The sequence below is a fragment of the Peromyscus eremicus genome, chromosome 7 (assembly GCF_949786415.1).
Source record: "Peromyscus eremicus chromosome 7, PerEre_H2_v1, whole genome shotgun sequence".
Taxonomy (NCBI): domain Eukaryota; kingdom Metazoa; phylum Chordata; class Mammalia; order Rodentia; family Cricetidae; genus Peromyscus; species Peromyscus eremicus.
The window spans coordinates 22,619,197-22,630,281 of record NC_081422.1 but is presented as its reverse complement, the minus strand read 5'-3'; the positions used below and the strand labels follow the sequence as shown (position 1 = coordinate 22,630,281).

Here is an 11,085-nt window from a genome sequence, read left to right as displayed (position 1 = left end):
AAATACTCATATTTTCAACTTCAAGACTTAGATTCACTGAGTGTTCACAGACCAAAGGACTCAGTCCTACATTCTGCTATTTACCACATAACTACAGTGGTAGGGAGGATGATAGAGGGGCCTGCATCTTCCATTTGGCAAAAGGAACCAGGCCTGGATGTGAGACATCTACAGTGGAGGATTCTACCACACGCAACACAGGTTTAGAAGAAAAAGCTTTCAACCTTGTCATTGAATTATTTTTTTACTGGGAAAAAAAAAAAATGAACAAACCACCTGTGCACATGACCCCAGGTGGACACAGCAAGCTTTCTCCTTTTGTCTTACATATCTTGACTCTGGATCAATGGCTTGTTCATTCATCAGTAGAGCCTTCATTAACTTGGTTCTGTTTCCTCCAGGCTCAAAACAAAATCAAACTCTTCTACAAAGGGAAAAGGGAGAATGGGGTGCTGTGTCATCTCCTGCAGAGGGAGGTTAGTGAGGGCCCTGGAGTTAATGAGGCACCACAAGTTCCTGGAGTGGGCCACTGTCCACTCTGGAATATCTTAGGGTACTGGGTATACGGCAGAGAGCCCTCCTCAAGGGTGACACGGGGGGGACACTGACCCAGAGAGGTTTAATACTGTCTCCACATTGAGATCTTACCTCGAGTCAAAGGCTGAACTGAAAGTCTCTGGCGAGTGAAGAGGGTCATGTTTTTTAAGGGGCCCCCGGTAGCTTTGTGGGCTTGGTGATAGGTTTTAAGTTCATCCAGGGAGATGAAACGCTTCATCATTCGAACAAACTGTACATCCACCTATTGGGCAGCATTGTAGGGCACAGAAACATGTTCAGCCAGACTGTCCAATTTAAGGAATGGGTCTCACTGTGTTGCCTTGTCTATTCTTGAATTCCTCGGCTGAGTCAATTTCCAATTCTCAGCCTACTGAGTGGCTAAGAATATAGGCATTTGCTCCTGTGCCCACCCAGCATTTCTACTATTTGCAGGAGGTGCACGGTGTCGGGGCTGCCAGTGTTCTAAGATCCCAGTTCAGCAAAACCCCTCTAAGTGAGGGCTGGGCTGTGCTCCCTGACCTAACAGTACCCCATCCTCTTCTTTCCTTTGCCCATTCTCGCCTTAGGAAACGGGAAGTATAGTTATTACCATCGACCATTTAGGGTTGTCCTCTTTGCTGGATGGGTCGTAATGGGGATTATTTTTTTCAAACTGTGTGTGGTCTGGATAAGCCTCTTTTACGATCTGAAAACAAATCCAAAACCTCCAATCATTTTAGCTCCCTGTCCAAGTTTTAATATGCATCACACTTTGACTTCTTACCCTTCCTTCATATTCTGACCCATCTCCCTTGCTATAGAGACAGTTGGTATGCAGACATCTGGAAATAAAAGATAGCCTAAGCAAGCATAGTTAGGAAAGAACTCCTATTTTTACAAAGTTTCACAAGCATGTTCTAAAACTAAATGCTGAAAGTTACTGTTGGAAACACATGTTTTTCTTTTCTCCCAACTGCACACATAGTGTTATCTTGAAACTCTCAGCAAAGAGGAGGTACCTGATAGAACCTCAGGTAGTGAGAAGGATTAGCAGGGCCTGAAATAAAGGCCTTCCTATTGTAACCCTTATCATTCGGGTGGAGGTCAGGGCAGTTTTCCTCATTTTCTGTGATAGGGAGTTGGGGGGGTAGCATATTTTCGCTGTGACCTATTTAAGCTGCAGACTTTACATGAGTAAGTCCCGAAGGGAGGAATCCAAGCTAAATTCTGTGCACCTAACCTTCATGAGTCCCACGATGCCTGGCTGTTTGCAGTTGCTATGGTAGAAGAAGGCTTCTTCCTCCAACTTCATGGCCCTGAGGAAGTTCCGAGCCTGTGTCAAAGGAGAAGAAACAAGGGTTGCCCTCCTAGCAGCTGGGAAGAAATCAGCCTGTTTTTATTAGATTTTTTTTTCCCCTGTTTTGCACTTCTCTCAGATTCATAAGAAAATCTGTCCCTTTGTTCAGAGTCCTAGCCTTGTTCCAGGACATTAGCCAGAACCAAGCCACTTGTAGACTGCATGCGGTCACAGTGATTATGATATTTCTGAAGACATTTTCAGGACAGAGTTCAGAGACAAGCAATGTTGGGTCAAAGGCCTTGCTGCTGAAGAGCACAGCGGAGAAGGGAGGCGTACATCCTAGCCTAGGTTTCAGGGTTCCTGCCCCTTGTCTCCGTACCTGATAGTTGCGAACACCATCCCAGCATGCTATCTGCTTGGGCTGTGCTTTGAGATCCTCGATGCTAAACTAGGCAAGAGAAAATAAAGTCATTCAGTACATAGTCACTGGCCAACTGATAAGCATCTATGGAAACGAAACGTTTTCTCTTTAATCCTGAAAAGTGCTACAGGATATAAAGAAGCTAGGTAGATTACCAGGAATTAGTTCCAGGGTGCCACTGATGTTGAATGAATATAAGTTGAGCCTCGGGTTTTACATTGTGGTCTTTGCTAATTAAGATGATTAGCTGAAAGGATAATCAGGATAATAAGACAGTCTGCTGGTCCCCTGTGTTTCACTTTTAAAGTATCATAATTCTATAATATTTCTATTTTCCTCAAGCTAGTATTAAAAATCATCTTATATTCATTCCCTGATTATATGGGGACACTTGTCAGGGAGACATCCAGGGGCATGGCCAATAGTAGGACAAAAATAAAACCAGTGCCAGGTGTGGTGGCACACCTGTAATCCCAGCACCCCCAAAACTGGGGCAAGGAGGATCTTAAATTCAAGGGCAACCAGAGCCTCAAAAGTTAGGAGGCCAGCTTGGGCTCCATAGTCAGATCATCTTTAAAACACCTAACAATAGTAAAATCAAACTTCAGATTGACACTGGCAAGTTGAACCATATGTCTGATTTTATAAATAAAGTTTTACCTGAACATAACCACACATTTTTTATGTGTTGTCTGTGGCCACTTTCTTTGTTAACAGGACAGAGCTACAACATGGGCTATAAAAACCCATAAGCATCTCTGGCTCTTTTCAGAAAAAGTCTGCCAACCCTTGCTTAGCTGGGAAATCCACAAAACAGATACAGGTTGGGCATGCCTAATGTTAACACCTGAAATCAGAAATACTCTGGAATGTTCTAACATTCAAAAACTCTTATATTTTATTCCCTGTCTCAAAAAACAAAAAACTGATATTTTATTAAAGTATTTAGACTTGGGGGGAGGGGAATAGGGGTATTCAAATTGCAAAATCTAGAACACTTCTGGCCCCAAGAATTTTGGATAAGGGCTATCTACCCTTAAGCTGATAATCATAAATGCTGAAAATTTTACTTATTTTTACCTTTTCCTTAGTCTTCAAAGATGAGAAACTGATTCTGAATCAGTCCTATGGTAAACCGAATATATTCACCATTTTTTTAGTCGTAGTTATGTGTGTGAAGTGTGGAAGTATGTGTGGTCAGAGCACAGCTCTCAGGAGTGTGTTCTCTCCCTTCACTGGGTTCCTGGTCATCAGGCAAGCGCTTTGACCCACTGCCCCATCTCGCCAACATGACGACACAGGATTGTCTCACCTTCACATCTACACCTTTCTCTAGCCGGCTTTCTGGCTCGGACTTCATCAGCCAGTAGTTGCTTAAATTCTTGCCACAGTTTTTCGAGGTTGAAGTCTTCTGAGGACTGGCATTCTCTAGCTTAGCTGATGTATTTTCTGAGTTTTCAGTTTTAGGACGTTTTTCTGATAGCCCCTTCTTGTCTGCAATAGAAGCAAAAGAAAATCCTTGTTACTCTGCTAGGAAGCAATGTTCCATTGTGGAAAAAAAAAAAAAACCAAAACAAAACAACAACAAAAAACTTGGTGTCATACCTGGACTCAAAACTTAGGCTCTATAAACACTAGCTATAACACCACAGTCCCGTATAGAAGCAACTTCACCTTCTCTACAAAACCTGGACAAGAATGCCTGCCGTTCAGGGGCTCAACATAACCACTGAAATGATGGTTTCACATCAACTCACATCAACGGCAACTACCCGCACCGGGCCCACGCACCGGGCCCACACAAGATTGGCCCTGTCTACAGTCACTCACGAATGGGGGAGGAGCTCATGGGGCCCTACCCCTTAGTACTAAAATTATTGGCTGCTGGTAGGTTCTGGGAGAGGGGGAGTCACTGTCTTGAATTATGTCAATTATGTAGCCACTGCTGAGCTCACCAGCCTCTACTAGACAGCTCCAAACCCATGCTTCATAAATGATTAAACTCAGCGCCTCACAAACCAAAATGGTTAAATGTGAATGTGAGGTTTGTAGGCAAGAGCTAGTGTAGGGTACGGGTGTAAGTATAGTAGAGAGAGAGAGGAGAGTGGGGTAAAAGTGGTCCAAGGGCTAGATAGATGGCTGTGTAGATTCCATAAAAGTCAGGTTCAATTCCCAGCACCCACATGGCTCGTAACTCTTAACTCCAACCCCAAGGGATCTGACACCCTCTTCTGGCCTCCACCAGTACTGCAAGAGTATGATGCACAGACATAGATGCAGGCAAAAGATCCATACATATGAAATAAAAATAAAACATTAAAAGCTTTTAAAGCTGATGGGCAGTGATAGTGCACGCCTTTAATCCCTGCAGTTGGGAGGAAGAGGCAGGCAGATCTCTGAGTTTGAGACCAATCTGACCTACAGAGCAAGTTCCAGGACAGCCTGGCTACACAGAGAAACCTTGTCCCAAAAAAACAAAAAAAATTTTTTTTTAACTTTTAAAAAATGGTCCATTTAAATTCTGTACATTTGTGAAATTGTCAAAGAAATTTAATTAATATAAAGAATACTCTCTTACAGGATACCTTCTAGAGCAATTATTCAATGGATAGATTCCCTGTGGGGTTAAAGAGTACCAGCAGTAATAATCAGTAAGTGTGCTCCACCCCAATTCTGTGCCTTTAATCAGGCTATACTGCCCAATGAGGAAATGAAGCACTTACTTGAAACCGTTTCAATGATTATTTGACAATACAAAGGATTTAGGAAATACCTCATTACCATAAATGTCCAGTAAATATTAGCCATTATCACCATTATCTCACTTTTTTCTTGCTTCATGCATGCCTTTCTGAATCTTAAAGATGTCAAGAGTTTATTCAGGACCATGTAGACATGGTAAAGACTAGATTTTTTTCCCCTCTAATGGTGGGGGCTGAACCCAGGGCTTTACCTATGCTAGACCAGCAACCTATCACTAAGCTCTATCTCCATTCCTCTTTTGTTTTGTTTTATTTTTATTTTGAGACACAGTCTCACTAAATTTCCCAGGCTGGCCTTCAGCTCACTCTGTAGTCTAGATGAACTATGAATTAACCAATCGACCTCCTGATTAGCTTGGATTACAGCTCTTCAGCATCAGCCCCGGTTTCCCCACCTGCCAACTTCTCAAGATTCAACTTGGGGCTTCAAACATGCCAGGTGGTGCTGTGCCACCGAGCTACATCTCTAGCCCTGAAATCTGGCTTTTCCTCAGTGAATAAAAGAAAATGTGCTCGAGACACAGCAATCGCTCAGCACGTCAGGCCCCAACCCTACTCTGGTACAGCCTCTGAGGTGTTCTACCTACCTGAACAATGTGCTGCAGCACATCACAATCCAGCCAGGTAGAAGGAAGCCCTCAATCGAGTCAGAACTGTCACTTGAGTCTGTCTGAACCTACAGTTAACTTACTCTACTACCTCAGAATCTAGTTTGCTACTACATCAGTCTTCATTAAATATCATGGATGTCTGATGCTCTGAACTTAGCTTACCTTAGCACAATTTCCCAGCTATCCTTCAGATCAGGCATACTCATAGATTAGTGCCTTGTCTGGTCGTCATCAGAGAGGCTTCTGCTGGAGGCAGATGGGAGCTGGTGCAGAGACCCACAGCCAGACATTATGCAGAGAGAGTCTAAATTGGAGGTCTCCATAGGGTCTCTCCCCTTGGAGCTCAAGGAACCCCAAGGAAGAGAGGGTGGAAAGATTGTAGGAGTCAGAGGGGGTGGAGGACACCAGGAGAACATGGCCCACTGTATCAAGTAGGCAGGGCTCACCTGGGCTCACAGATTGAAGCAGCAAGCACGAGGGCCCGCATGGCTTTGCACCAGGTCCTCTGCATGTATGTTGTGGCTGCTACCTTGGTATTTTTGTGGGATTCCTAACTGTGGGAGTGGGTGTGTGTCTTTGACTCTTGTTGGCTCTTGGGACATAGTCCTGTAGGGTTGCCTTGTCCAGCCTCAGAGTGAAGGCTTTTTGCCTTGTCTTACTGTATTTTGTTTTTCCGTGTTTGGTTGATGCCTCTTGGAGGCCTACTCTTTTCTGAAGGGAGGCAGAGGGGGAGTGGATGGGGAGGGAGGGGGGGAGCTGGGAGGAGCAGAGGAGAGGGCTGTGGTCAGGATGTATCGTATGACAGAATAATCTATTTTCAATTAAAAAAAAAAAAAAGAACAGGTGTAGGTGGAAGTTTCTGTCCCGCCACCAACTCCCAAATACCCAGCAGCTGCTTCCCAGATAACTGACTAAGAGGCTTATATAACTTATAAATGCTCAGCCAGTAGCTCAGGCTTATTACTAACTAGCTCTTACACTTAAATTAACCTATAATTCTTATCTATGTTTAGTCACATGGCTCGTGGCTTACCAGTTCCCTGGCATCTTGTTCCTTGAGGCCGCTGGATCTCGTCTCTCCCGACTCCCCCCTTCTTCTCCCTGTATCTCTGTATGGCTTTCCTGCCCATCCGTATTCTGCCTGGCTATAGGCCAAAACAACTTTATTATCAACCAATGAGAGCAACACATATTCACAGCATACAGGAAGACCATCCCACAGCAATCAGGCATGCTATGCTAAATAACCACAATAATGTGTTGTGATCAACCTGAAATTCTTTTTTTTTTTTTTTTTTGGTTTTTCGAGACAGGGTTTCTCTGTGTAGCTTTGCGCCTTTCCTGGAACTCACTTGGTAGCCCAGGCTGGCCTCGAACTCACAGAGATCCGCCTGGCTCTGCCTCCCGAGTGCTGGGATTAAAGGCGTGCGCCACCACCGCCCGGCCAACCTGAAATTCTTAACAGAGGTTCATTTTTACCTTCCCCTGCTTAATTTCTGCTCTTTATTCATAGCATACGTTCATTTTTTTGTGAATGGAAAAAAAAAAACCATGTTTTCTGAGTTCTAGGATTTTGCTAGTGGAAAGCCCTCACATTCTTTTAAGGCTGGGCTCAAATTCTGCTTCCTTCTCCAGGCCTTCTCGGTCTTCCCACCCCTTCCATACCTCCAGCAAACCTGTCTTAAGGACCTTTCACTCATACGTGTTTGCATTTTCCCTTGGAAAAGGTACTGTATCTTCATTGTTTTCACCTTAAAGTCAATTGCCTTTTTCTACCCTGTCTTAAGGACCTTTCACTCATACGTGTTTTCATTTTCCCTTGGAAAAGGTACTGTATCTTCATTGTTTTCACCTTAAAGTCAATTGCCTTTTTCTATTAAATTTTGACTGACATAGAAAACAAAAACTGTACATATTTAATAGGCACCAACTGCCACATGGTTTTTCCACACATGTATACATTGTTGAATACATCAATCAGTTTGAATATACTTCCTGAAGCATCTACTTATGTATTTTGAGATAGAGTCTCAGAACTCCATAGCCCAGGCTGGCCTCCAATTTGCAGAAATCCTCCTGCCTTAGCTTCCCAAGCATTGGGATTACAGGTAGGAACCATCACAGATGATTTTTGTTTGTTTGTTTGTTTGATTGATTTGGAGACCGGGGTCTCATGCTGTAGCCCAGGCTGGCCTAGAATACAGACAGGTATCTCAATGACAGGCATGAGCTGCCACTTTTGGCTCTCTTGTTTACCGTGATAGCATTTACAAGTCTTTGCTCCTGCTTTTCTGAAATGTGCAGTGCACTGTCATCCACAGCAGAAAATACAGCAAGCTGCTGGCTACAGTAACCCGAGCTGAACCCACAACCTGGGATTCTTACAACACACAAAAGCATTTCAAGGCCAGGGAGAATGATGCCAAGTTGGAGTTTAAAAGATTTTAAGCTGGGCATGTTGGCTCATGGCTGCAATCCCTGAACTTTATAGAGCCTGAAGCAGGAGACTTGCTACAAGTTCAAGGCCAGACTAGGCTACAGAGGCCTGTCTCAAAACAGGAAAGGGGTTTAACATAAAAGTAAGCACATGCATTAAGAGACAGCTGCTAGTGTGGCAGTAAAGGCATTTACTGACAAGTCAAATGACCTGACTTCCATCCCCTAGGGCCCATCTGATGCGGGAACCAACTTCCAGGCACCAGCACATGGGCCATGGCACACGTAGATAAGATACAAGATAAGGACCTTGGGAAAGCCCTAGCAGACAGGGCTTGTCAGCACAGCTGCATTAAGTGTCTTAGCAATAACTACACATAGGATTTTGGTTAGCCTTGCCGGGCGGTGGTGGCGCACGCCTTTAATCCCAGCATTCAGGAGGCAGAGCAAGGCAGATCTCTGTGAGTTCGAGGCCAGCCTGGTCTACAGAGTGAGTTCCAGGACAGGCACCAAAACTACACAGAGAAACCCTGTCTCGAGGGGGGGAAAAAAAAAAAAGATTTTGGTAGCCTCTGAAAGATATTATTCAGAAAATTTAAAATTAAGTAAAACTGTTTTGGACAAGAAGCACTTGGAAGTAGGGGCAAAAGGATCAGGAATCCAGGTCATTCTCAATTACTTAGCAATTCCAAATTAAGGCTGGTAAGATTACTTACTCAGAAAACTGTGTGTGGTAGGGGGTAGGGGGTGAAGGGTGGGATGGCGTGTTTCCTGTAGCCCAGGCTGGCTTCAAACTCTATATGTAGTCAAGAAATATCTTGAACCGATCTTCCCTTTACTTCTTTCAGCTTTTTTACATTTCGCATGAAACCATGCACGACTTTCTCTGCCTGGCTTATTTCACTCAAAGCAACCATCCAAGGGCTGCTTAGGTGGCAAAGGCAATTTTTTTTTTTTTTTAAACAATGACTGATGACCTGAACTCAATCTCTGCGATTCACAAAGTGGAAAAGGAGTACTGATTCCTGCAGGCTATCCTCTGAATAAATTGTGTGTGTGTGTGTGTGTGTGTGTGTAGTGTGCGCGCGCACGCATGCACGCACTTCACACACACCTTAAAAAAGTAAATAAATGTAATTTTAAAAATATAGTGTTTTCACCCATGCTAGAAAGAATATCTATATATACACACACACACACACTCTTTTTGGAGACAAGGTCCTGCGTATGTAGTACTGGCGTGGTACTCACTCCTATGTAACCAGGCTGGTCTTGAACTCAAGGCAATCCTCCGGCCTTAACCTCCCACGTGCGTGGGCCCCCACAGCCCCGTACATGTATGTACTGCAAATATTCTTAGTGCTTAATAGTTGTTTTTTGAATGGACAAACAAGTGGTAAGGACTTCAAGTGGGAGTTTGGCAGAAAGAGTAAAGATGACAATAAGTAAGAGCCTTGAAGGTTTCCCTCCAAAACCCGGGAGTGGAAAAACGAGCAATGAACGCCTTACAGACGAGTTCTTCACCTGCTGCCTTTTGCAGCCTAGGTGCAGCTCACCTGGGCCAGCTGCCCTAGTCGGCCTCTTCCGGGGTCTCGGCATGTTCTCTCTGCAGGAGGCTGAAAATAACCGCACATGCAAGAAACAACTCTTGTCTTCCAAAACCTGCACGATGCAAGATGGAGGCAAGAAAGCCTAAAGGGCCCGAGACTTGTGAAGAAAAGTCATGATTAAGCCATTCTAAATCTCCCCTCCGTTATCTGTGCCCTTTCCATCTCGCATAATCTGCCCCTGAACACTCCTTAGTCCCTTATTCCGTTCTTCCCTCCACCATTCTTTCAACACACCAGCCAGACCTTTGATAAACACGGCCAAGCGGATCTCCAAAATGCCTCGAGAAGACTAGCGCGCCCCCGCCGACTTTGTAGAAGACGCGTCTCAGCGGCGCCGCCCAGAGAATCTCTGGGAACTGTAGTCCCATCACCCCAGTAGTCCTTCTGGAGCTCGAGCTTCAATGCTTTGATGGACTACAACTCCCAGGATGCCACGGGGAAGATCGCGACCTGCAAGTTCTGGCCCAAGCGAGCTGGTCCAGTGTCTGAGACTAGAAGCAGCTGTGGCGATGTTGCGGTGTGGCTCCCGGCGTCTTGGCTGTCTGCGCGCCGCTCTCCGGTCCCAGGCTCACCACCGGAGCGTCACTTTCTGCATCGATCGTAAGGCTCGTCTGGGCGAAGGGAGAGCGGGACTTTGGTGGGCATCTGTGCGGATCCTGGTTTCTGACTGCTTGCTGCTTCTGGGCTTCGTCCTGACACATACACCTGACTCCCTCGGTCCAGTCCTCGGGTCCCTTGACGGACTCATTTCTTCCTTAGGCCCTGTCCCGTCCAGGACCCGCTTCCCTTTCCCCTACCAGTCCTGTCTTCCGAACCTGCTTCCTCCCATATCCCAGGATCTGCTCCCAGTGTGGTCTTTGCGACCGGCTCTCAGTCCAGTCCAGTGCCCCCTCCTCCCAGCCCTGGCCCATGCTTTCTCTCTCTCTCTCTCTCTCTCTCTCTCTCTCTCTCTCTCTCTCTCTCTCTCTCTCTCTCTCTCTCTCTGTGTCTCTTTCTCTCTCTCTGTCTCTCTCTCTCCTCTCTGTCTCTCTCTCTGTCTCTCTGTCTCTCTCTCTGTCTCTCTCTGTCTCTGTCTCTGTCTCTCTCTCTCTCTCTCTCTCTCTCTGTCTCTCTCTCTCTCTGTCTCTCTCTCTCTCTCTCTCTCTCTCTCTCTCTCTCTCTCTCTCTCTCTCTCTCTCTCTCTCTCTCTCTCTCTCAGTGTCTCTCTCCCTCTCTCTCGAATTCGAGACAGGGTTTCTCTGTGTAGCCTTGCGCCTTTCCTAAAACTCGCTTTGGAGACCAGGCTGGCCTCGAACTCACAGAGATCCGCCTGCCTCTGCCTCCCGAGTGCTAGGATTAAAGACGTGTGCCACCCACCGACCGGCCTATGCTTTATAAAGGTGAAGGAAATTGTAACTTTGGTTGGTTG

The 11,085-nt window shown here is 45.4% G+C and overlaps 2 protein-coding genes across 4 annotated transcripts in view; one reads left to right on the top strand and one right to left on the bottom strand.

Moving 5' to 3' along the window:
- Window positions 1-262: 262 nt before the first annotated feature.
- On the bottom strand, window positions 263-9,978 carry Thyn1 (thymocyte nuclear protein 1). Of its 2 annotated transcripts, XM_059267541.1 has the most exons (8): window positions 9,624-9,978; window positions 6,665-6,776; window positions 3,571-3,752; window positions 2,217-2,285; window positions 1,778-1,870; window positions 1,148-1,243; window positions 649-799; window positions 263-424 (listed from the first exon to the last, which is right to left on the bottom strand). In XM_059267541.1, exons 1-8 carry the CDS (start codon window positions 9,699-9,701, stop codon window positions 378-380), a joined length of 828 nt encoding a protein of 275 aa, XP_059123524.1. In that variant the 5' UTR covers window positions 9,702-9,978; the 3' UTR covers window positions 263-377. The 2 variants fall into 2 exon arrangements, with proteins under 2 accessions (XP_059123524.1, XP_059123525.1); XM_059267542.1 differs by lacking the exon at window positions 6,665-6,776 and having other exon boundaries at window positions 9,624-9,976.
- A 140-nt stretch (window positions 9,979-10,118) lies between these two features.
- Window positions 10,119-11,085, top strand: part of Acad8 (acyl-CoA dehydrogenase family member 8) — a 16,832-nt gene continuing 15,865 nt past the window's right edge. For both annotated transcript variants that reach the window (XM_059267539.1, XM_059267538.1), the window contains exon 1: window positions 10,119-10,277. In XM_059267539.1, coding sequence (XP_059123522.1) covers window positions 10,187-10,277 — 91 coding nt within the window. In that variant the 5' untranslated portion in view covers window positions 10,119-10,186. The remainder of the gene's footprint in view (window positions 10,278-11,085) is intronic.

Bases quoted from the DNA above. Each gene is read 5' to 3' on its own strand.
- Thyn1 (XM_059267541.1), bottom strand. From the start codon at position 9,701: ATGTGCGGTTATTTTCAGCCTCCTGCAGAGAGAACATGCCGAGACCCC. The intron at 2,286-3,570 runs GTGAGACAATCC...TCTCTTGCCTAG, and splicing joins AGAAAGGTGTAGATGTGAAG to TTTAGCATCGAGGATCTCAA. The intron at 800-1,147 runs GTAATAACTATA...GCTGCCCAATAG, and splicing joins ACAACCCTAAATGGTCGATG to GTGGATGTACAGTTTGTTCG.